Source organism: Danio rerio, chromosome 8 (genome assembly GCF_052040795.2).
Source record: "Danio rerio strain M-AB ecotype USA chromosome 8, GRCz13ab, whole genome shotgun sequence".
In the NCBI taxonomy this organism is placed as follows: domain Eukaryota; kingdom Metazoa; phylum Chordata; class Actinopteri; order Cypriniformes; family Danionidae; genus Danio; species Danio rerio.
This window is the reverse complement of record NC_141028.1, coordinates 12,264,933-12,292,497: the sequence shown is the minus strand read 5'-3', so window position 1 is coordinate 12,292,497 and position 27,565 is coordinate 12,264,933. Positions and strand designations below refer to the sequence as shown.

General features: G+C 37.1%; 1 protein-coding gene and 1 long non-coding RNA gene across 3 annotated transcripts in view; one reads left to right on the top strand and one right to left on the bottom strand.

The window, feature by feature from the left end:
• The window catches only part of tbc1d22b (TBC1 domain family, member 22B), a 122,851-nt gene that overhangs the window by 55,885 nt on the left and 39,401 nt on the right, over nucleotides 1–27,565 (bottom strand). For both annotated transcript variants that reach the window (XM_087264383.1, XM_087264384.1), the window contains 2 exons: nucleotides 25,734–25,799; nucleotides 20,879–20,993 (listed from right to left, as the gene is read on the bottom strand). In XM_087264383.1, coding sequence (XP_087120509.1) covers nucleotides 20,879–20,993; nucleotides 25,734–25,799 — 181 coding nt within the window. The remainder of the gene's footprint in view (nucleotides 1–20,878; nucleotides 20,994–25,733; nucleotides 25,800–27,565) is intronic.
• LOC147842579 (uncharacterized) lies at nucleotides 17,267–23,129 on the top strand. The gene is made up of 2 exons (XR_015497744.1): nucleotides 17,267–21,896; nucleotides 22,269–23,129. It is a non-coding gene; the product is annotated as an uncharacterized LOC147842579 (long non-coding RNA).

The following is a 27,565-nucleotide window of genomic DNA, read 5'->3' as shown; positions in this document are numbered from 1 at the left end:
TTTTTTTTTTTAAAGGGATAGGTTACAATTTTAGCATCATTTACTCATCCTTTTCTTGTCTTAAACCTCAGAGATTCTTTCTTCTGTTGAACACACAAGAAGATATTTTGAAAAAACGTTAGAAAACTGTAACCATTGACTACCATTAAGTTTTTTGTATTTGTACTGACAGGGCACTAACAAGTCTACTTTAAGCACTTTTCAGGTGTATTTTTAAAAATGTTCCAGCCCTTTACATTTTTCTGGCAAATTACATATTTTCTAGGGATGCACCAAATTTTGGGCCACCAAAAAAAAGATCAATTATACACAGGTCAAAAGAGTAAAACATCCGAAAATATGAGCCGAAAATGCTGCTGCTGCATCACACTAACAAGCGCACTAGTTTCACTCTCTCGCCAGCAGAAGTTATCATATAAAAGAAATACTCTAAGACGCTACTTGTTAGTATTATATAGTATGGAATTGTATTCTGAAGAATATCTTTATAGCATGCTTGTTATTTACTTTTCTAAATGTAATTAATTACATCTTCAAGGTGTCATTTTTATTTATTTATTTTTAATTTAATGAATGGTTTACTCATGAAGTGCTAATACCCATGCTAATTCCTATATTTCCGTGCAAGTAAAATGCACGGATAAAAAAAAAAAAAGGCCACATGTGCCAGTGTTTTCATTTTATGCAAAAGCAAAAATTCTTATTTTCATTTTATTGCAATAGTTATTACCTATGTAGCCCACCGGTCCTACTGCTCCCAAGCCACTCTGAATTGAGATGGAATCTGCGATTCTGTGCATGAGAGTTGGCTGCTTTAACAAGGAGGCTAAAGACCGTGGCCCCAAGCGTCTATTACTAGAGCACCTTTAGAGGTCAGAGGAGTGAGATTTACCTGCATAGCAGGCCTATGTTACAATCACCCCCCTAAACCTCACTCCCATACTGGACTAGCCCCCACATGTAACCAACCAGTCCTACTGCAGCCAACCCGCTCTGAGCTGAGATCGAATTGGCGATTCTGTGCATGGAAGTCGATTACTCTAACGAAGAGGCTAAAGACCATGGCCTCCAGCATCTTTTGCTAGAGCACCTTTAGAAGTCCGAGATGTGAGGTTTACCTGCATAGCACTTTGCTAGCTGGCCTCCGTTACACTCACCCCACTAATCTGCACTCCTATCCCGGACGAGCCCCCATATATAACCCACCGGTTCTACTGCACCCAGTCCACCTGAGCTAGTCGTTTGCTCTAACAAGGAGACTAAAGACAATGGCCCCTAGTGTCTGTCAATAGAGCACCTTTAGAGGTCCGAGGAGTGAGGTTTACCAGCATAGCACTTTGCTAGCTGGCCTCTGTTACACTCATGCCCTAAATCTCACTCCCATCCCGAATGCATACATACATGCATACATATATATGTGTGTGTTTGTATATATATATATATATATATATATATATATATATATATATATATATATATATATATATATATATGTGTGTATATATATATATATATATATATATATGTGTATGTATATACATATATATATATATATATATATATATATATATATATATATATATATATATATATATATATATATATATATATATATATACAAACACACATATATATATATATATATATATATATATATATATATTAGGGATGTAACGGTATTGTAAATACCGTCATACCGCAATATTAATTTTTTTCGATATTACCGAAGTCGCATGACTCGGTAAAACTATAGGTCTTCTGAGAAAATTTGCTTAGGCGAATGAAGCGAACGGGAGGTAGCGAAAACAACAATACCCATCAGCCCATGCTTGACCATCATCCCTTGCGGTCTGTTGTCGCTACAGATCCAGTAATGCGGAAATGGAGTGTGCTGCTAGAAGCGGGGATGAAAAGAGCTGGAAAACTCTAAGGCCCCGTTTACACTAATGCGTTTTAGTTTGAAAACGCATAAGTTTTGCTACGGTTACGCCAACCGTCCACACTACGCCGGAGTTCTCGAGCGCCGAAACGGAGCGTTTCGAAATGTGTGGATAATGTCTCAGTGTGGATAATGGAAAACGGAGACATCTGAAAACGGAGGCGGGGCTGCAGACGTTCGCCTCTCTGATTGGGGCTTTTCCTGAATATTAAGTATCCTAACACGCACAGTTCAGTCCTGCATCCTCTCCTTGTAAGTTCAGACTTCGCAAGTTTGATCAAGGCTGCAGTCTCTTCTTCTCAGTTTGATATGGAAAAGCAGACTATACCGAGGACACGGGTAAATCTTCAAAGGGAACAGTGTACTTTATAACTTCATTCACATCACCCTGGCTTCGTTGTTTCACTTTATCAACAATAAAATGTAAACATGATTTAAGGAACTGCCTATTTTCATTTTAATATTAGCAACTTAGACAGCAGACATGTTGAGGCGTCGTGCTGCATAAGATGAGCGTCATCTTCACTGTGTGGATATTTATAACAAAACGGAGCCGATAACAACTGCCTCCTTTCAATTTCAGTGAAAATACGAAACACAGCCTCTCTTTTGCTGAGTATCAGTTTTAATAATCGATAATGGCCATTTTAAAAGTATAACATACAATAAGTTTATACATTATAGGAAATAAAGGCAAGCGATCAGTCAATATACAGAATGTACGTGGTTACATTAATCATTAACTTATCTTTGCGCTCAGCCAAAACACGTTACCTGAGAACAAGTAATAGATTCCAATGACCAAAGTCAGGGAATATGTCGTTAGATAAAGACAACAAGATGAATGAAATATCACGTTTAATAAATATAGTGAGATTAGATCCAGCGGGAGATGCTTGATGAGAAGTCCGACTAGCAGAGCTCTCATCTGTGTAGATGGGCTGAGTGTGATCAAATGTTGAATGTGATGAGTTTTCAACAATACTAAATTGAAACTTTATTGTTTTTACATGGTTTAATAATTTTTTGTTATTAAAATTGAAGTTTCTGTTTAAAAGCTTACAGATAGATGGCTAATTTGTATGTCATTGACACTTTTGGCACTTTTTTGGAGTATTTTCATAAGTTTTGTTTTTTCCTGTAAATGATTCAATAAATACCGTACCGTGACATTCATACCGAGGTATTACCGTACCGTGAAATTCTGATACCGTTACATCCCTAATATATATACATACATATATATATACAAACACACACACACATATATATATATATATATATATATATATATATATATATATATATATATATATATATATATATATATATATATATATATATATATATATATATATATTTATATATATATATTTATATATATATATATATATATATATATACACACATGCATATATTTGAGAAAATGTTTAATTATATTTACATAAAAATATATGAATCATATATAAATTTAAATATTTAACAACACAGTTTTGTTTCTATGCATGTGTGTGGTTTCTATTATTCACAATCAATCTTTGCCCAGCACTAGTAATAAGTTATTATGAAATGTTTAATCAGTCAAGCATTTCAATCAAAATCCAAGCACTTTTCAAACCTACATTAACATTCAAGCATTTTCGAGGACTCTTAGCACCTGTGTGAACCCTGCAATGGCTACCATTTTTCTGCTTTCTTTCAAATAGCTTCTTTTGAGTTCAACAGAATAAAGAAACTCATAAAGGTCTGGAACCACTAGAGGTTGAGTAAGTAATGAGTACATTTTCATTTTAGGGTGAACTACCCCTTTAATAGAGATGGAGGGATCGGGAAGAACAAGGAGCTATTTGGATAAAGCACTAAGCAAAGAGAAAAGAGAGCGGGAGAGTAAAAGTGTGTTTGCATGCAGCTTGTGCATCGCTGAAGCAATTCAGTCAATCATGAGACTGTTATTACAGTACAAGAGAGCTGAAATATAGATAAGAAGAAGGTCAGATCCAAGGTTGAAGACACAAGGAAGAAGACACGCACTCTAGAATGTCTGTAGATACTCAAGTATGAACACGTGATGAAGACCTTAATGATACACTGCTGTGGTATGTCACATACTAAATCAGACTCTCTGTGAAGATTAAAGCATGTGGTGAGACTTAATTTACAATATCCAGTAAACCTAAAGTAATAAGCACAGAATATGTAATATTGCAACTAAACCCTAAATCTACCATAACATTATTAGTATATGTAGTTTATTAACATTCATTCATTTTCAATCAGCTTAGTCCCTTATTTATCAGGGGTCACCACAGAGGAATGAACTACCAACTATTCTGGCATATGTTTTTATGCAGCTGATGCCCTTCCAGTCACAACCCAGTACTGAGAAACATCCATGCACACACACAAACACTCTCATACACCACGGCTAATTTAGTTCATTTAATTCACTTATAGCACATCTCTTTGGACTGTGGGAGATACCCACGTGAACATGGAGAGAACATGCCAACTCCACACAAAAATGCCAACTGGCCAAGTTAGGACTTAAACCATTAACCGTCTTGCTGTGAGGCGACAGTGCTAAGCCCTGAGCCACCGTGCCATTGACAATCAATATTACACACACTTCAAACAAAAATATCTTAACAAAACGTTCACAACACTTTAATCACAACACACACTACAACTCAATAAAATAAAATAAAAAACAATAGGCTTATTTTCTATAAAGCGTCACATTTAGTTCTAATATTGCCTGATGAACAAAGGAGAGTTTTAATTTGACTTCTAGGAACTCTATACCTTTAACACTTTTAAATCGAGAAACTCTATACCTAAGGGTGATAAGGGTCAGAGATGATACTTTTAGCCAATCTTATTAAGTTATTATGGTAAGCTGAATCATAAAGGTTTTTTTTTAATGGCTGACCTATAATGTTGGAGCAGATTTTTTTTTTATTATTATAATTCCCCTTAAGACTTTTTTCCAGGTATAGAACAAACCCATGCATTGGCCATTTAACCCAACTAACCTTTGGAATGACCTACCAGTGAAGATCAGAATAGCCCAGAGCCTGTCTATTTTTAAGTCACTTTTGAGTAATTGTTTACACTGGCTTATTAGGACTTTTATTTAGCTTGTTTTCGTGTCTTACCTGTGTTTTTCCTTTATTTTATCCCTCTTTGGGTATCTGCTGTTTTTATTATGCTGTACAGCTTTTTGATCAGTAATGTGGCTGTTTTAAACATGCTATATTAATAATCTTAATCTTTATTAACCTAATTAAGCCTTTAAATTGCACTTTAAGCTGAATAATGAGCAAAATATCCTATAAGTACTGTCACCAAGGCAAAGACAAAAGTATTAAAACTAGATGTCCAAAAATATGTTTTAAAAAAAGTGTCTTTTACACAACAATACATTGTATATTTGAAAAATGATGAAAAAATATCACAGGAGGGCTAATGACTTTGTCTTATAATGTACCAAAGACTACAGAATACACAAGACATGTCATTGTATAGTTTTGGATAGGGAAAACTGCAACGCTCCATATGGCGAATGAAGCCCCGCCTACTAGTACAGAAGCCAATCATTGATTGCTATAGGCCTGCAGTTGGTTATAGACCTTTTTCTTATATGCAAAATTACCCATTATCCATGCTAAGAACTTACGATCGGCAGGTGATGCGTATGAACAGTCACAATTGGACTGCTTTGAAACGATAGTTTTAATCTGTTTTACCTGCTTTTATCATCTTTGAACTAATAATGTTGTCGATCAGCGCCACCTCCTGGACTGATCATTTAAAAAAATGTGATCTAATGGGATGGAAAACAACTGCTGTGAGGCATTTTCCCCTCATTGTCAGACTGCATCTTCAGCTGCTTACAGTTTCTATTTCTTTCAAATATATAACCAGCCCAAACAAATGTGATTCACTAAAATGTTTGACACACACACGTAGCCTACTACAGTACTGTCCCACTAACACACTGATTTAATAAGTGTTACAAAGTAAAAATAAAGTAACATTTTGAAATGACAGAAAAACACAAACCAAGGTAAATACAACACACTAAATGAAACATAAACGGCTAACAATTAGAATCAACAGCAAATCCGCCCAGCTGAGTGCCAATCCGTTTGTTAAGGGGTGACGTGTTTGTGACGTATGTAATACTGTTTCCGGGTCCAAGCCGCCACTCATTTGAGTGGAGAAATCATTCGTTTATAATCACGTTTTATTCCTATCACACAATAAAGTTAATTTTATATAAAATCATAGTGTACACAACAATCTCTGGGCTTGCTGCATAACAAATACCAAAAAATTAACAATTTATAAAAAATTTATCACTTTCTGGCCATTGGATATTAGGCATGGACATATATACAGCAATCATGATTTTCGAAAGCCTTAAAAAAAAAAAAAAAATTTAAATTAAATAAAAAAAATGTAAAAAACGTTTGTAAACGTTTATTATTACCATTTCATGAGTCTCCCCTTTCAGTTGAATAGAGCGCTTGGACCCGGAAGCCGCTTCGCGTGACGTCACACTTAACAAGCGGATAACAGACTTTTATTGGTCATTTTTATAAATTGCATGACTTGCATAACGTTACCTGTTAAGTTTCATGTCAGTAATCTGGTTTGTTCTATAATGCAGTGAAGTATTGTGTGTGTGTGTGTGTGTGTGTGTGTGTGTGTGTGTGTGTGTGTGTGTGTGTGTGTGTGTTGAAGAGCCGTTGAGTTAACAGCTGACGGCAGACATGTGAACTAGGAGAACGTTTTTCTCTCACGCTTGAACCACATCTGACAGATAATAACGGTGTTAACACACTTTTCAAAGTTGTGTGTAATAAAAAACACTCGTTAATCCATGTAAAATGCTATTGAAACCCGTTTTTGGAGCGCAAATTACCAGTTGTAAACGCTGTAAACAGAAGTTCTAAACATTCTACCTGAAGACGCTGGTCGCATTGGCGCCCTCCATGTAGCTGCCAAGAAAAAGGTCTATAGGAGGATTACACTAGTGTTGCCATTTTGCGAGCTAGTACAGCGTGTGCCTGACTAGAGTAGAGTTTGGAGGTGGGCGGGGAAGACAGCATGTTGCCCGTCATTTGGGATGTCTGAATCGTTCGGTTTGTACTGAGTACCGAACCGAAAGTCTCGTACCGAATGGTTTAATACAGATACGCATATCATTACACCCTTAATATATATATTATATATATAGATTTTACGTTAAATTGCAATGTAATATGTAATACACTGTGAAAAAATTCTGGGTTCCACAACTATTTCATGTTGTCACAGCATCAACCGATTAAGCTAACTTAATTGTTTTTACAAATTTAAATCGATTGAACATAATACAATTATCCCCAAAAAAACTCAAGTATCGGGATGATGCAGCTCATTTTTAAGTGGCTGGAACAAATGAGTGTAATATAACATCCTATAGAAAATACTAATTTAAAAGAGAGATTCACTCATGCTGATCACTGCAAATGTCATAAAAAAAGATCATAAAAAAACTGAATGAATCACCCAACAAAAGTGTTTTGTTGCTTATTTTTCAAAGAAATTCAGGTTCAAAAGTGTGACCCAACTACAACTGATGTGAACGAGAGAGTTAGCAAGTAGTCAAAGAAGCTCTCTTGCTCAAACTCTTAGAGAGAGGAAACTGTCAGTAAACCTCTGCATTGCAGCAGGAAGAACAGCTGATGTGGGGCCGAGTGAGAGCCCGGATGGGATTCAAGAAAAAAAAAAAAAAAAAGACGGATGGAAAACGACAGGATAGAGCTGACGGGGGGTAAAAAAACAAACAAAAAAAAAAAAAGCTGGAAAAGCAAAGTAAATAGGCCTTTTTGACCACAAATGAAGCATGCAGAGCCCTGCCGGTCATGGGCCAGGCCATATGTCACTGACCACAGCACTGGAGAGACCCCTGATCCATTTAGCTCTCCACATTTCCACATCACTCCAAAGCTTTGGACACACACACACAGTCCTGCTGCATAAAGCTGCTTTACTGAATGCAGGAAAAATCCTGTTTGTGGCACAAAGAGAGGCTTTGGCACCCTGTTCTCTGACCCTGGGATGGAAAAAAAAGATTTATTGTGGCGTGTTTGACTATGAGCGACCTGAGGGATCATTCAATAATCATGAGTGAAACCTGCAACTCGTGAAACAAATCACAGCTCATTCAGGTCGCTCCTTCATGTCTCAGGTTGAGCATTAAATGATCCGTATTATATAGAGTCTGAAAGCGGATTGGACGAGCCACCTTCAAAGCCGGTTATAAAATATGCCGACAGACGCGCACCTGGTGACCGCACATCAATCGAATTCTTCATGAAAGGAACAGTTCAGCCAAAAACCATGATTTTGTCATTCTAAATGCGTATGGATTTGTTGGGGGGGGGGGGGGGGGGGGGGGTTATATTTGAAAATATTTTTAATAAGAAGCGTTAGTTGCACTTTTCAAAACAATTTCATAAAGTAGTGTAGCGCTCAAGCATCATTTAATGATAAAACACACACACACACACACACACACCCACACACACACACACAACATAAATGGTTGAAAACATGAGAGTGGTTAATATAGCACAACCCTTACATGCAACCTAGATAAAATGATGGGACAGCCAAAAGACAGAACAATAGGACAACAGGACAATATGACAACTGATGGATGGATGGAGGAATGGAGGGATGGATGGAGGGATGGAGGGATGGAGGGATGGATGGATACACAGAATGAAAACGATTGATAGAACAATAGAAAAACAAACAATAGATCGATAGAACAATGGGTAGAATAAACAATAGTGACAGAACAAACAAAAGTTTAATCGTTTAGTTCTGCAAAACTCATCTGAGACTTTGTTGTCATAGCAACAGTTCTGGTAGCTCAAACCTGCTTGGTTTGTTTCATATGAACAGGGTTAGATCGGCTCAGTCAAGCAAAGATAATACTGAAAGAATGTACCAAATGCTGATATTTTCTTACAGTAGTTATACACACTTTGGAAAATAGTAAATCATTTTTTAACTATTTATATAGTTAAAACATTTTATTAATAAAACGTTTGCAATCTGCACTCCGAAATAAAAGTACAAAGACTGCCACCTGGTGGTTCAAAGAAAACAATTACTGGTATGAACTTTTTAGATACAAACGCGTACATGCACAATATTCGACTTGAAAAAAAAGATAATAATTTATGCAATCATGGACATGTTTTGACTAATATGGTGGCTAATAAGGTGATTTGATGCTTCGCAAAAGTTGCAGACACCTTTAATGATATCAAAATGCTTTTTTGATACAAAATAATTAGTACAGTTATTCCTTAAGCCGCTTAAAAAACTTGAGTAGGCCTATAGGCTATTATAATAAAGAAAATCTTCTCTAAATATAGAATTAAATACATTGATTTGCATTGAAATACATGATGAATACTCTTAAGTCTTGACACATGAAAGTGTAAAGCCTACAGCTCACAACAAATGTGGAAAATTATTGCGTTTCATATTTAACAAATCGTTTACTGCTATTTTTATGTAATTTTGCTCACATGGATAATTGAATAGTAATCAGATGATGTCATAACGCTGCTGTGCCGTGAGCCAATCGTTGCATTTCTGATCATGATTTCATGGATCGATAGATCTGTCCTTCACAACAAACACAGCGATCTCAGATCAGTTCATCCAGACATTTTACCCTGCAGCCCAAGACCGGTTACTCACTGAAGCTAAGCAGGGCTGAGCCTGGTTAGTACCTGGATGGGAGACCACTAGGGAACACAAGGTTGCTGTTGGAAGTGGTGTTATTGAGGCCAGCAGGGGGCGCTCAACCTGAGGTCTATGTGAGTCCTAATGCCCCAGTAAAAGTGAAGGGGACACTATACTGTCAGTGGGCGCCGTCTTGCGGATGAGACGTTAAACCGTGGTCCTGACTCTCTGTGGTCATTAAAAATCCCATGGCACTTCTCGTGAAAGAGCAGGGGTGTAACCCCGGTGTCCTGGCCAAAGTTCCTCTATCGGCCTATACGATCATGGCCTCCCAATCATCCCCCTTCCACCGAATTGGCTCTATCACTGTCTCTCCACTCCACCAATAGCTGGTGTGTGGTGAGCGCACTGGCGCCTGTGTCCTGTGGCTGCCGTCGCATCATCCAAGTGGATGCTGCACACTGGTGGTGGTGTGGAGAGATCCCCACCCTCATGATTGTGAAGCGCTTTGGGTGTATGGCTATACACAATAAATGCGCTATATAAAATACATATTACATTAAATTACATTACATAATTTGTTAACTTGTTTGAAGAACCAAATTAGCCAGAGATCAGTGATCAAGAGTAAAAGATCCAGGATCTGGCAAATCATCTTAGATCATTTAAGTGAGGTACGAAGAACGGACCCCATGCCTACACGTTACCTACCTGTACACTCTCAGAAAACAAGGTGCGAGAGCTGTCACTGAGGTGGTACCTTTTCAAAACGTACATATTTATACTACCATATTGGTACTTAAGGGTTTTTATTAGTACCGAACAAATTCAAGATGTACACTTTTGTCATTAATATGTACCCTTGAGGTATTAATAAGGACCCATTAGTTACAATGACAGCTATTTTACCTTTATTTCTGAGAGTGTAGAAAACAAACTGCTTTAGCAAACTACATTGTTAGTCAAGGTTAATTAATACATTAACTGACAATGTTACCACAAATTCTGTTACTTATTGTGTCTTTTATCAAATCAAAACAACAAGCCATTTGAGGCCAGGATTCAACAACAACACCACCACCAAACCCCAAACCTCTCTCCCCCAGACTATCCATCTAATACTAAAACTGCACGGCGACGGCGCAAATAACAGTCCATAAAAGCAGAAAGCCAATAAATAATAAGGTGAACATATCACAAACCCTCTTCAGTAATGAAAATCTGATGTGTGAGTATGTGTGTGTGGGTGTGTGTGTGTGAGTGAGAGTGAAAGAGACAGAGACAGGGCATTGATGCTTTACAGAGGAGATTTCCCCGCTGTCCTCTTTGTCTGTCAGGGTAAATGTGATGATTTACCCTTTGAGAATATTCTCTCTCTCTCTTTTTCTCCACTTCAAATTCTTGGGCGCATCAATACCAACACTTTAAACCGAAGGGCGCCGTGACTCTCCTTCCTGCCGGCTACTCTTTAAAACGCTCCTCGCTGATATTGAGCTAAATGCGAAGCGCCAATACTCTCCTCCGCTAGCTTTCTCAGAGGACGGTCTCAGCAGAAAGCTAAAAAGCTCACAGAGGAGCCCTAGAAAGCCACTGAGGCGTGCCGGCCAAGAGAAACAGCACAGCCAAAGTTGGCAAAAACGCTGCGTCTGGAGAGCAGGCGAAGCCGTTAAAGTCTGCATGAACCTGAAGCTGCGACTGTTGCTTTTTTTCATATTGTGATGCAGATCCTAGAAAAACACAATATGAGAAAACAGTGGGTGTGGCTTGTTTTTTGTACTGTGAGCTGATTGGATGTAATAAAGTAGGCATTTCATTCAGAAAGATAATGAAAAGGGTTTTAGGTAGAGTAATTACAACCTAAAAGACAGATACAGATATAAACAGACGGACGGACGGATGAACGAACAAACGGACAGACGAATAGATAGATAGATAGACAGATAGAATAATATAATGCTAGAGTGCTAAAAAATAGATATAACGAACCCTAGATCGATAGAACAAAAGATAGAATGAACGATAGTGACAAAACGAACGATAGATCTATAAAACAATACAAAGAATTAATGATAGAATGACAGAACAGATGGAAAGAACATTAGATAGAATAAATGATAGATTGAATGATAGATTGATAAAACAATAGATAGAACAAACAATAGATTGATAGAACAATAGATAGAATGAACGATAGAATGGCAGAATGAATGATAGATTGAATGAACTATAGAATGAGAGAACGAATGACAATTCGAAAGAACAATAGAACGACAGACAGATAGAACGAAGGGACAGCCGACAGACAGATAGAACAAAACGATGGCTGACAGAATGATAGAAGATTAGGCGGCAGACCGACAGATAGAACAAAGCAACGGCCGTCAGACAGATAGAACAAAACGATGAGACAGTCGACAGGTGACAATCCTGTGCGACTCCAGGCTAGACTTTCAGGTTTGGTCCTTACGATCAAAAAAAATGGCGGGCTGAGAACTTACCTAAAAACAAACAGGAAGTGCATTTTCAGATTTTAAAGAGCCCCTATTATACATTAAATAGGGCCATATTTTGGTTTTAAATGTCTCAAACAACAGGCTGATATGCATGCAAGGTCAAAAAACACTTTCATTGTCTTATAATCTGCATTTATTTTTACCTAATTATCCCAGCGACTTCCATATTATTCGTTTAATGATTCATTTGTTCCCAAACCCTTCCTTAGCGCGAAACTAATCTGCGCTGATTGGACCGATGACAGTCTGTTGCGATTGGTCGACAGAGTTCAGCGTGAGACAGAGCGAAATGCCCAGCATGGCATATCAACAATATTGAAGTAGTCAGAGTGCAGAGTGTATGTGTGACACACATGTTTTTCCCGGGAGTTTCCCGTATTTCAGACCCATCTCTAGCCTCCCACCCATTTTGTTATCTATCCCTGAAAACTCCCGTTTCTCAACCACCAAAATTTTCTGTAATACTGTTTCTTAGGCCCCGTTTACACTAGTGCGTTTTAGTTTTAAAACGGCGTTTTAGAATGAAAACGATCCGCGTCCACACTCGCGTTTCACCCAGCGTTTCTGAACTGCTCTCCGTCCACACCAAAACGCTGAAAACGCACATCACGTGACCACACACACACTCTCAGGCAAGCGCTGTAGCCAATCTACCCAGATGAGAGCTGTGCTAGTCGGACTTCTCATCAAGCATCTCCCGCTGGATCTAACCTCACTATATTTATTAAACGGAATATTTCTTTCATCTTGTTGTCTTTATTTAACGACATATTCATTGGACATTGGAATCTATTACTTGTTCTCAGGTAACGTGTTTTGGCTAAGCGCAAAGATAAGTTAATGATTAATGTAAGCACGTACATTCTGTATATTGACTGATCGCTTGCCTTTATTTCCTATAATGTATAAACTTATTGTATGTTATACTTTTATAATGGCCATTATCGATTAAAACTGATATTCAGCAAAGAGAGGGTGTGTTTCGTATTTTCACTGAAATTGAAAGGAGGCAGTTGTTGTAGGCTCCGTTTTGTTATAAATATGCACACAGTGAAGATGACGCTCATATTTGCAGCACGACGCCTCAACATTTTTGCTGTCTGTTTAGTTGTTAATATTAAAATGAAAATAGGCAGTTCCTTATATCATGTTTACATTTTATTGTTGAGAAAGTAAAACAACGTAGCCAGGGTGATGTGAATGAAGTTATAAAGTACACTGTTCCCTTTGAAGATTTACCCGTGTCCTCGGTATAGTCTGCTTTCCATATCAAACTGAGAAGAAGAGACTGCAGCCATGATCAAACTTGCGAAGTTTTAACTTACACGGAGAAGATGCAGGACTGAACTGTGCGTGTTAGGCTACTTAATATTCAGGAAAAGCCCCAATCAGAGAGGCGAATGTCTGCAGCCCCGCCTCCGTTTTCAAATGTCTCCGTTTTCCATCATCCACACTGAGACGGAGCAGCTGCGTTTCAGAATGAAAACGGCCTCTCCAGCGTTTTCGAAACGCTCCGTTTTCGGCGCTCGAGAACTCCGGCGTAGTGTGGACGGATGGCGTAACCGTAGCAAAACTTATGCGTTTTCAAACTAAAACGCATTAGTGTAAACGGGGCCTTAGATACGAGTAAGATTTTTTTATTAATGTTTTTTTACTGTTCCAAAATATTTGTAATATTTTATTCTAATCTTTTACAGGCCCATGTTCTCAACAGTGTTATTCAGGCACCTCACCCCCGAACCTAAACACTCTGCACCTTAGACGCGATATGATTCTAAGGTGCGATATGATTCTAAGGTCTTAACTCTTTAACTGGTTAAAGAGTTAACCAGATAAAGCACAAGTGGTTACATGTAACAAAACACAATAAAATACATAATTTGCAAGCTAAAGAAAACAAGGAGGCAACCATTTTAATTGCACTTACTTACACTTGTGAAATGAAGAAAGAAACTTATCCATGAGCCATGTACTGATAAAGTTTCTGTCGAGATCTGTCAAAGTCCCAAACATCAGTAGTCTTTTCTGATCCTTCATTTAACAAATGGCCGACGAATCCCCCATTGTAAGCATGTAGATCGCAGAAGCATTTGTCAGAAAAATGACAAGAACACAGTACAAGGCTGGGGCTATAATGCTGAGGTATTTTTGCAAAAATAAACCTCAACCACTGACTCACAGCTTAATCTTTGGGTAAAGAAAATAACTTTCCCCTCACACTTCTAGTAATAACTAACTGAGCACAACGTCTTCATGACTTTACTCAACCGGGATCTGCAACAGTGTTTGTCTTCCTCTTTTTCTTTGCTAGTGGGTGGGACCGCAGATTTTAAATTTCCTGGGTTTGCGCACGTAACAACTGGGCGGAGCTTAAGTTTCATATCGACAGTACGCCAAAATGGCTAAAGACTCATTATCAAGACGATTCATTTAAAGCACTATGAGTTGACTCTTTTATAGATAAATCAATAGTTTTAAACACTGTGCACTTTCAGATTTAAGCCTAAGCTGGATATTTCACTTTACTTAGTGCTGAGTGACACACTACATGGAAGATTGTTTTCAAAAACCCATAATAGGGGCTCTTCAAATAACAAGGTTTTTGAGTTTAGCTTTTTTCGTATTGACATCTATTGGGACAGATTAATTGTTCCCCACAAAACTAGCATTGTGAGCTAGATAAACAAACAAAAACAAAATCATAGTGTTGGTTTTGAATTCATTTGTACCTAAATGCCCAAAAAACCCAGATGTGTTCGCCTGGGGGCCCCCGTCGGCAAGGGTGAAACCCACGACGGAGGGAGGGCGCTAACCTCGCTTTTTTATCTCCCACCGGCAGCATGTTGGGATCATGAAGTTCGTTCAGACGCATCGATCGCCGGGTCGAGCCCCCCACCGTGTGCTCTGCACCCTCGCAAGCCTCTGTAAACACTTAAATCCAGCCGATCAATGCAGCTCATTCAACCCGCGGCATTGAGTCGCTCGCTCACACACGTGGTGAATCCCAAACACACACAGATACATATACACACATACATATACACATTCATAGATCTCGTAAACATATTAGAGAGAGACAGGCCCTGCAGAATAAGAGGGTATGAAAAATCTGCTTTTGAGCTTCATGGAGAAATGGAAGGATGAGGACAATTTGGAAGACAGAGAGAGAGAGAGAGAGAGAGAGAGAGAGAGAGAGAGAGAGAGAGAGAGAGAGAGAGAGAGAAAGAGAGAGAGAGAGAGAGAGAGAGAGAGAGAGAGAGAAAGCGAGAACAAACATACACACACAAACACACACTTCTAGATAGTTATACACGAATCATTGCAAATATCCTGATAATTCTTACGGTTTTATCCTAAAATGTTGCCTGTTAAATGCACAATTTATACTGATTTATTTATTTATTTATTTATTATCGGATATTACCTCTCGATCAGGACTCAAACATACTGTATATATTCTCATTATTTTTTTAGCGCATCTATAGTTATGGAGTGGCACAGATTTAGACCCCGATCTTGACTTCACACAGAAACAGCAACACAGAGTATGTGTGGTCTGGAGGTATTATAAAGTTGATGACGACATCATAGCACACTAAGATATGTAAAGTTGGGATTGCCTGCAGGGTGTTTTAAGTTGAGGTGCTATTTATTTTTAGATTAGTTTTTATATATATATTTATTGTTGTACTAAAGTCTAAAAGTGATGAATTTCTGTTATTTATTATTACTTGATTGTTCAAGCTACCTTACAGAAGTGTTCTGTTTGTTAACCGAGTTGTAGAATGTTAAAATAAGGTGAATTAAATTTAAAAATAAGGAACATTCTGGATCTGTTTCTTCGCTCTTCTTTATTCTTTTTTTGTGAATTATAGAAGTATCGGATCCTGTTTCGGTAATGGTAGACACTGCAAATTAAATGACAAACTCGGACTTGAGGGCAAAAAAACTGATAGGGACATCCCTAATTTATTATTATTATTGTTATTATTATCATTATTATTATTAATTTTTTTTTTTTCGGCTTAGTCGCACCTAGTTGAAAACATCTGAACTTTTTCAAATTCCGCAAGGGCACTGCAATTCATGCAAGTAGAACTAACAAATCTTTACACTTTATATGGAATATACAGATTTCAATAATAATGGCAGACTAATTACATCTCCATTAACTTGTATTGGAGCAGCAGCAATGATTTGTTTGTTTTTCATCCTCTAAGAAAATGGTTGATGATCACCTAGTTATAGATAGACACCAAGAGAGCTCAAGCGCATTCCATTGTAAATGGTCAAGAAATCCACGCGCACACACTTGTCACTTTAGGTCAGAATAAAAAAAACATGCGAAAATGAGTACCATATAGCAGCAGCAAAGAGATTGTAAATAAAAATGGATATAAGGATGTTGCCAGAGTGGCTTTTTGGTTTCTTTTATTGTGCATCCCAGCCACTAGCTCCCCATCTGAAAGATTTTCTAGCATATGGGGTAATATAGTCATTCAACTTTCAAGTCAACTTTCAAGTCATTCACAATTTGTAATGCTGCAATATGTATTTGAATATTGATGGTTGGTTCCTTTACTTGAAAGCTCAGAATTGATTATCATAATTTGTGTTGTTGACAGTGTTTGATGTTTACTGTATCATTATTATTCACACCTTAAAGTTTGCTCTGATTGTTTAGAGTTTACACTTTACAATTGCACACACTTCTTAACTCTTTAACATTTATGTTTATTTGATTATAAAGAGATCAGATATTTAGTTTGAATATTTTTGTTTTTGACTATTGAAACTATTTGCCTGACAAATGTTGGAAAATTAAAGTAAGTGCTTAAATAAAAATTCTGATATTCCTAAACGTACTGGTAAAAAAAAATTAAATAATTATCGATGTTGAATGTATTGAAACATGATATTGTGATAATTTTCTGCAATATCGCCCAGCCCTAGTATATTTTATACTATTTTCTTACATTCTAATTTTTATGTAATGTCTTGAATATTTTTAATATAATGCTTTTAATATAATAAATATACTAGTCTTTTTTTTCTTATTGTATGTAAACTTTTAATTGTGTTTTTATGCATGTAAATATTTATTATATCATCACTTTAATATTTTATTCATCGTTTATGTAATCTGCAATGCTTTGTCAATACTTGAAGCTAATATAGCTCTTTTCAATTTGAATTGACTTAAAAGAGAAAGAGAAAGAGAGACAGAGAGGAAGAGGCAGACAGACAGACAGAGAGAGGAGAAAAAGAGAAATCGATTGGTGATCCAGGTAATCTGTGGGTATGTCCCGGTGTTTGCACTGGTGACATTGCAGCAGCGGCACACCGGAGAGATCAATGAGCCTCCTATTGTTCTTCTGTAATCCTTAACTATCCATAAGTAATTAACCTTCACATGAGAGGACAGGAAATAAATAAGGAAGGGAGGGGAAGGCTGCTGGGTGGAGGGAGAATAGCAATGAGGACGAGAGCTAGAGAGTCTATTTCCCTGCCTGTCTGTCTCCCTTTATCTCTTTTCATCTCTCCCTTTATCTATCCATCCGATAGAAGCGTAGAATGGCAGATAGAATCAAGTCTGAGAGAAAGACAGACAGAAATACACCATGACAGAACAGTAAGTATAACATCAGAACGATTAATGTACAGACAGATCATTTTAAAGTATGGTAAATAGATAGACAGAAAATCAAATAGACTGACATTAAAACAGATACTAGATAGATAGATAGATAGATAGATAGATAGATAGATAGATAGATAGATAGATAGATAGATAGATAGATAGATAGATAGATAGATAGATAGATAGATAGATAGATAGATAGATAGATAGATAGATAGATAGATAGGCAGGCAGGCAGGCAGGCAGACAAAAAAAAGAAAATCAAATAATTGAAAGGCTGACAACAGACAGACAAAAAGCAGGTAGAATGACAGAAAGACAATTGTATGGATGGATGGATGGATGGATGGATGGAAGGATGGAACAACTTGTGAGTGGAATGATTATTGGATGGATAGAATGATTATTGGACGGATGTATGATGGAAAGATTGTTGGACAGATGGATGGATTGATGGAAGGATGGATGGAAAGATAGATAACTCACATGACAAACAGATGGATAAATAGATGGATGGATGTAAAGACTGATGGTTAAAATCCCATGATAAATAGAATGATGGATGGATGGATAGATGAATAGAAGAACTGATGGTTAAATCACATGGATAGATAGAGGGATGTGAGACAACAATAGATAGAATAGTACACAGACAAAAGTAAAGACAGAACGCTAAAACAGATAGAATCCAAAAAGTACAATTGATAGAGCTGTCTGTCTGTCTATCCCTACGCTGTCTTCCTCTTTCGCCATCTGTCTCTCTGTTTACCGTCCATCAGACTTGTCTTGTCTCACCTTCTCTCCCAATCTCTCTTTCTTCCCGTCTGTCACTCTCTCCATCCGTCTCCTCCTTTCGCCACTTCTCTCTCACCCACTGTCTATCTTTCAGAGTTTCTTTCAAAGATAATTGATATTCTGTATTTTTGCATCTGACATTTTTCGCAGGATATTGCCAGTTTGTTTACAATTTATACAACCATTTTCCGGCATCATCTGTCAGATAGCAGCCTGTCTCGGTCTCTCTGACTCTTGTATACATCACACACTATTAGTGGAGCAAACAAAACTGATGTGCTCAACCATACAGACACATTCAGAAAGGTGAAAAATCGGTCAGACCAATTCGACGGCTATTATAGACTAGACAGAATGATACAATGGTATAATGATTTAGATGGATAGATAGAACGATAGAATGCTACTATATATAGGGTGACAGAACAATACAAATACAAAACAATGATAGAAGGGTGGACAGAATGACAGAACAATAGAATGCTAAAAAGAAGGATAGAACGATAGAAAGAAGAATAGAACGATAGAAAGAAGGATAGAATGATAGAAAGAACGATAGAAAGAAGGATAGAATGATTATTTGATTGATTGATTGATTGATTGATTGATTGACTGATTGACTGATTGACTGATTGATAGATAGATAGATAGATAGATAGATAGATAGATAGATAGATAGATAGATAGATAGATAGATAGATAGATAGATAGATGGAAAGACAACTAGTAGAAATTTGATAAAATCAAAATCAAAAGAATAACAGAACAAAATGAAAGACAGATCAATGAAGGAAAGATGAATGAAGGAAAGAGAGCAAATGATGTGAGTGAGTGATTCAACGAACAAACAAATAACAGAGCGAATGAAAGAATAAAGAGACGAACAAACAAATGAGAGCAAATGACGGAATGAATGAACCAACAAACAAATAACAGATCAAACGACAGAATAAACAAACAAAAACAAATGACAGAGCGAATGACAGAATGAGCGAACAAACAAATAAATAACAGAGCGAATGACAGAATGAATTAATGAATAAATGACAGAAGGAACAAACAAACAAATGACAGAATGAACAAACAAATAAACGAACGAACGACAGCGATAGACAGAATAAGCAAACGACAAAATGAACGAACAAACGAACATACAAATTACAACACGAACCACAGAATGAACAAACAAATGACAGAGTGAACAAACAAATGAACGAACGAACAAACAAACTAATGATAGAGCGAACAACAGACTGGATAAACGAACAAACAATTGACAGCGAACCAAAGAATTAACAAACAAATGAACAAACGACAGAGCGAACGACAGAATAAAGAAACAAACTAACAAACAAAAGACAAGGAAAACGACAGAATAAGGAATGAATGAACACACAAATGGCAGAGCGAACGGCAGAATGAAGAACGAACAAACAAACAAATGACAGAGCGAATGGCAGAATGAAGAACGAACAAACAAACAAACAAATGACAGAGCGAACGGCAGAAAGAAAAACGAACAAACAAATGACAGAGCGAACGGCAAAATGAAGAACGAACAAACAAACAAACAAACAAATGACAGAGCGAACGGCAAGATGAAGAACGAACAAACAAAGAAATGACAAAGCGAACGGCAGAATGAAGAACAAACAAACAAACAAATGACAGAGCGAACAGCAAAATAACCAACGAACAAACAAATGACAGAGCGAACGGCAGAATAACCAACGAACAAACAAATGACAGAGCGAACGGCAGAATAACCAACGAACAAACAAATGACAGAGCGAACGGCAGAATGAAGAACGAATGAACAAACAAACGACTCAGCTGTTGACAGAATAAATGAACGAACGACTGAATCAAGACCTGATAAATTAATGCATGGAACAGCTTGTATATGGATGGATGGATGGATGAATCACATGATAAACAGAATGATGGATGGATGGATGGATGGATGGAATGATGGATGAAATGATGGAATGATAGATGGATGGTTAAATGACATCATAAACAATATGATGGATGAATGGATGGTTAAATCACCTGACAAACAGAACGATGGATGGATTGATAGTTATATCACATGATAAACAGAATTACACACAACAATAGATAGATAGAACAGTGTACAAAAAGAAGGATAGACATAGAGACTGAACAGAATGACCAAATAGCAGACAAATTTGATAAAAAGAACAACTGATCTATGCACTATTAGACACTTACCTACGAATTCAGAGAGGAAGACCACAAAAAAGGGAGTGACCAGGTCATTAATGCCCTGCACGTATCCGCTAGCGGGGTGACGGATGGCCCAGATGAACAGAATCCGCTCAAACACCTGGAAAACACAAACAAACAGACAAAAAAACAAGACAATGATTCACAAAAATATAATTTCTCATAGGTAATGTGATCGTTGACTTTTAGGCAATGGGTGAATCTTAATTGACTCCTAACAGACCAACAGATCCACTCATTTAGATGCTTGGTTTGCAAACGGGGCTGCATTTCAAGAGCTCTTTTTCTTGTGGTTTCTGAGTTACTCGTGTTGTGCTCTGCTATATAAGACAAAACACCACAGCACCCCCTGCTGGTCTGCATCCAATTACACAAAGCTCAGTTCTACTAATGCATGCTCTCTGCAAGCCATTAAAACACATTCCAGAACAGTGGTAACATCATTAGTGATTAGAAATTATTGATGAATTCTTGCAGTGGTGAAACCTTTCTTGATGTGTTTTGGTTTATTATCATATAAAATGATGCATGAGGAGAATAACTTCATTTTAATTACAATTTTAACTACTATGAGAAACAAAAATAGAACTACAGTATGATAAACCAAACTGCTCTACAAGGTCAAATAGCCAGGTTAGTTTATAAAAAAAAGAAATATAATTAAGTCAAATAATGTTATTTGAGATGTTCATTTAGCCAATAAAAACTTATGACATTTAATTAAGTAAAATGGAATAAAATAAAAGAATGTGATTTATCAAAAGCCATTTATGTTGTTGAAACAATTAATACTGTAGTCAAAAGACAATTTCTACTGACAAAATGTTGAAATGAAACCTGAATGGGTTATTGTTTTGAAAAATTATAAGTAATAAGTCAGAAATGACAAGTACACAAATGTACTTTACTTTTACAAAAAACAGTGTTATTATAATGCAAAATTTCTAAGCTGTGATACAAAAGAAATACAGCATGCCCGTAACCACCCCCCCATGACCAAAAGGTACAGAATTTGTCCTTTTAATTATTTTAATACTTTTATTTTAGTCATTTTAATGATTTAAGTAATTTAATATGATATAATATATTATATATAATAATATAATGTATTTATAATGTATTGTAATAAAGTGTCATTTTAAATAACTATGGCCAGTAATTAGAATCCCATAGAGCCTCAAAAAAACAATAATGTGACGGGAGTCACGACATAACCCACTGAGTGGTAATGTTTAAATCTTTGATACGACATTTATACAGAGTCGAAAAGAGCAAGAAAGCAGAAAAGGCAGGCAGCGGCGTCATTATCGCAAAATATTAAACATATGTTCACAAAGAGCCAAAGCCAAAGCCAAAGTTACTTACTTCCTCACAGATGCAAATCTGCTCCTATCCATGAGGTTCTAGGCTAACTGGCAGCATTAGTCGGGACGTCCTGTATATCTGTTGAATTGTCCAGTACATGACCTCCCTTTCCCTATTTTTGCCATTACTTTTTTTTTAAATAACTATCCGACGAAGGTTTTAATAGCAAGTGGAGTCCTCAGCTGTCAGATGTCACTTCACAGCAAAAGGCGCTAATCCTATCACACCTGTGTTTTATCGGCTGTTTGGTCACTTCATTAGTTTTTTTTCTGATTGGATATAAATCAGATCGCTTAAACCTCTTTAGAAGTGGAAAGCTCTGGTGGGAATATAATCTGACGTAAGAGAAGTCTTCTTTCACTACTGTGTTGTTTTTAAACAGAGAAAACACTTTACAGGTAACTTTTACTCTAAACCTTGGACCTTATTTCTAAAATAAAAATGAGCAATAAAAAGGTGTGAAGCACCAGAAGTGGACCATATTAAATTCATGTTAATATATTTTGGCTATTGTTGATATCTAGGAATTTTCAAATGTACTTTTTTTTTTTTTTTTTTTTTTACCAAAGAGGCTAGAAAAATTCTGAAGAATTCATTATTATTAAAGTATGATGATGATGATTATTATTATTATATTTATGTTTTCATTATTATTTTTACTGAAATGGCCAAATTGTGACTGAGGGCAGTTGAATGTGCTAGCCAGTTTGTTTTTGGTCTTTGTCTTGTATTTTTCTTTATTGCAAATTTTTAGGAAATATTTATAGTACATCAAAAAGTCTGGTTATGATGGCATCTGACTAGCTAATCCAGCAAAAAAAAAAAAAAAGTCACTAAAATGCAGTATTGAAATATCATAGTTAAATAGAAACTGAGATGTATAATTGCAAATAGGTCTACTTTTTGAGAAAAAAAGAACCACCCCTTTCACCAGACTGGCTACGGGCCTGTACAGAATAAATAAATCATATAACCATTGTTCAATTGTAGGCATACTGAATAGGTAAATATTCACATTATTCAACTAAAATATAAAAAAATATATACACTTTGTCTCATAAAAATCCAAGCAAAATGAATTCTGTCAGAATTTTGTCAAAATACCTCCAACTTTAATTATATTTTGCAATTAAAAGGCAAATAGGTTAAATCTTATGTATACGACCACTTTATTAGGAATACCTTACTAGTACGGGGTTAAACCCCCTTTTACCTTTAGAATTGCCTTAACCCTTCATGGCATATATTTAAAAAGGTACTGGGAATCCAAAATTGACATGATAGCATCACGCAGTTGCTTCTGATTTGTTGGCTGCACATTCATGATGCGAATCTCCTGTTCCACCACATTCCAAAAGAGCTCTATTGCATTGAGTTCTAGTGACTGTGGAGGCCATTTAAGTACAGTGAACTAATTGTCATGTTCAAGAAACCAGTTTGAGATGATTCATGTTTCATGACATGATGCGTTATCCTGCTGGAAGACGCCATCAGAAGAGGGGTACACTGTGGTCATAAAGGGATGGACAACAATACTCAGGTAGGCTGTGGTGTTGACACGATGCTCAATTAGTTCTAATGGGCCCAAAGTGTGCTAAGAAAATATCCCCCACACCATTACACCAACACCACCAGCCTTAAACATTGCTAAAAGGCAGGATGGATCATTTTCATGTTGTTGATGCCAATTCTGACCCAACCATCTGAATGTTGCAGGATACATCAAGATTCATCAGACCAGGCAATGTTTTTCCAGTCTTCTATTGTCCAATTTTGGTGAACCTGTGCCAACTGTAACCTCAATTTCCAGCTCTTAGCTGACAGGAGTGGCACCCGGTGTGATCTTCAGCTGCCGTAGCCCATCCGCCTCAATGTTGGAAATGGTGTGCATTCAGAGATGCTCTTCTGCATACCTTGGTTGAAACAAGTGGTTTTTTTGAGGTATTGTTGCTCCAAATCTGGCCATTCTCCTCTGACCCCATCTGGCATCAACAAGGCATTTGCGACTACAGAACTGCCTGAATATTTTCGTTTTTCTGTCCATTCTCAATTCAATTCAATTCAATTCAGCTTTATTTGTATAGCGCTTTTACAATGTAGATTGTGTCAAAGCAGCTTCACATAAATGGTCATAGTAACTGGAACAGTGTGGTTCAGTAACTGGAACAGTGTGGTTCAGGTTTTAGTGTTTAAGTTCAGTTCAGTTCAGTTTAGCTCAGTTCAGTGTGATTTAATCATTACTGAGAGTTCAAACACTGAAGAGCAAATTCATCGATGCGTAGCTCTACCAATCCTGAACCATGCGAGGCAGTGGCGACAGCGGAGAGGGAAAAAAAACTTCACCTGATGGGAGAAGATTCTCTGTAAACCCTTGAGGTGGTTGTGCTTGAAATTAGCAGCAGATCAGCAGTTTCTAAAATATTCAGACCAGCACGTCTGACACCAACAACCATGCCACGTTCAACGCCACTTAAATCACCTTTCTTACCCATTCTGATGCTCTGTTTGAACTGCAGCAGATGGTCTTGACCACCTAAATGCATTGAGTTGCTGACATGTGATTGGCTGATTAGAAATTGGCATTAACGAGTTGTACAGGTGTACCTAATTAAGTTGCAGATGAGTGTGTATATACAGTTGAAGTCAGAATTATAAGCCCCCCTTTGATTTTTGATTTTTTTTTATATATATATATATATATTTCCCAAATTATGTTTAACAGAGCAAGTAAATTTTCACAGCATGTCTGATAATATTGGTTCTAGAGAAAGTCTTATTTGTTTTATTTCGGCTAGAATAAAAGCATTTCTTAATGAACAAATAATAATTTAAGGTCAAAATTATTAGCCCCTTTAATCTATTTTTTTCCAACTGTCTACAGAACAAACCTTCACAATACAATAACTTGCCTAATTAGCCTAACCTGCCTAATTAACCTAATTAACCTAGTTTAATTGAGACATGATAAAACAAATCAGTTATTAGAAATGAGTTATTAAAACTATGGTGTTTAGAAATGTGTTGAAAAAATCTTTTCTCCGTTAAACAGAAATTGGGGGAAAAATAAACAAGGGGCTAATAATTCTGACTTCAACTGTATACAGTATATAAATAAAGCTCACTGTTACAGGACTGTTAAAGATAACAATGCAGTATATAATGTTCATTTTCTTGCATGAGATCTCAATTTATCATCAATAGCTACGGGTATTGCCAGAAGCCTTTAACTTGCATTTTATGAAGTTCCATGGTTTCAGCTAATAATTTTCTTTAATGTTCTACTGAAGAAAAAGAAAAAAAATCACCTACATTATGAATGGCCTGAGGATAAATACATTAACAGAAAATGTCAATTTTGCATAAAATATCCGGTTAAACGTTCCACGGCTGCTGTGTGTGTGATGCTGGCGGGTCTGACAAAGGTGTGATGTGCAACGTCTCGTCAGGTGTTTCTGTCAAAAAAGAGATCACCTACCTCCTGTACCAAAGGCTGCTGGAACAAAGGAATCAAAGGGTTCGTCCTTGGGATATCGATGTGAATCTAAGGAAAGACAAACACACAGGTACATGTAGGTAAAACATAGGGGCTGTTTAAGCCTAGTAACTTCATGTGCTTTTTCTGATAGGATAGCTATTTTATTTATTTGACATGGATTTCGATTTTACAATTACACAGGACAAACTGAATGCATTTGTTTAAGTCTAGGTTTCTGCAGGTTTCACCAAGTCAAATTTAAGACTTTAAGACCTTTTTAAGACCATGAAGAATAAAAATTCAGTCTTATAAAGGGGCTAAACAATAAGGATTAAAATATTCATTCATTCATTTTCTTGTCAGCTTAGTCCCTTTATTAATCCGGGGTCGCCACAGTGGAATGAACCGCCAACTTATCCAGCAAGTTTTTACGCAGCGGATGCCCTTCCAGCCGCAACTCATCTCTGGGAAACATCCACACACACATTCACACACACACTACGGACAATTAAGCCTACCCAATTCACCTGTACCGCATGTCTTTGGACTGTGGGGGAAACCGGAGGAAACCCACGCATAGGCAGGGAGAACATGCAAACTCCACACAGAAACGACAACTGAGCCAAGGTTCGATCCTGCGACCCAGCGACCTTCTTGCTGTGAGGCGACAGCACTACATACTGCGCCACTGCCTCGCCAGGATTAAAATAATAATAATATTAGCAGTAATAATTGTAATTAGTTTTACTATCGCAATTAAACAAGATGGTTCATGCTTGAGGTCCCTGCAGAACTAATTTGGTGTACTGAACGATTGCTTACACTTTATGTTATCACCTGTGCAACAAGAAACAAGAAAAAAAAATTTCACCAGCATTCACCCAGAATGCATATGCAAAACACCAAGCTTCCCAACAAAGGACCATAAAATTTCTCAATGGTCAACTCAGCTCTTAAGAGTGTTACAACACCATGCTCATAAAAACTGGCGATCAAGACTAGCCACCAGGAAAGAGCCCACAGAGAGAGAGTTGTTCCAATCCAGCTCAGGACAGCTTCTTCTTTAGGTCCAGTGAGCAGACGTGGACCCTGACAATAACGGGTGAACAGCACGACCCAAATGTTTCAATCTCCATTACTTTTCTTTCTTTCTTTTCCTTTACTTTTCTTTAAGAGTCTATTTAAGTTTAGTGCACCACGAAACCAGAAGTCAACACGACTACAGTCTTTTCGCCACTCCAAACTTGAAACAAAAGACTCCACCCCACTCCAAGCCTTAAAGGACAAAGAACTGGCTACCAGCTCAACCATATGAGAATCCAGCTCATATGCCTGAAAAACTCTTAAAACTTTATTTTGTGACACAGTAAAGGAGTTTTTAAAACCGTGTGGGTTTTCTCCTCCACCCTTAGCGTTTGCTGGTTTAGCTGCAATGCATTCTGGGATACCTGAGCTTAGCAAGTTCGCACAAGTCACCTCTTGATGCATCCTTGGCCAAAGGGACAGAGCAAGTACACATCCGGGTAATTTATCTGTACTTGGCGAGAAGTGAACTTTGAATTGGAACAGTACTTTGGTGACGGTTGATGACGTTTCACGAGGACACAAGAACGCAAGTACAGACAAGGACTCATATTGAGAAACAGCCAAATAATTTGTCACTGGACTTCCTGTTTGTTTTCAATTAAATTGTCATACTCCAGCTGTCTGAGGTATTGGGCATGGCTAACATACTTAACCATGTCCCTCAAACTGTCATTTTTTACAACGCTTTGACAACAAACAAAAAAAGGTGAGGAGGTGTCTGTTAGGCTGTAACAAAGTCCCTTTAA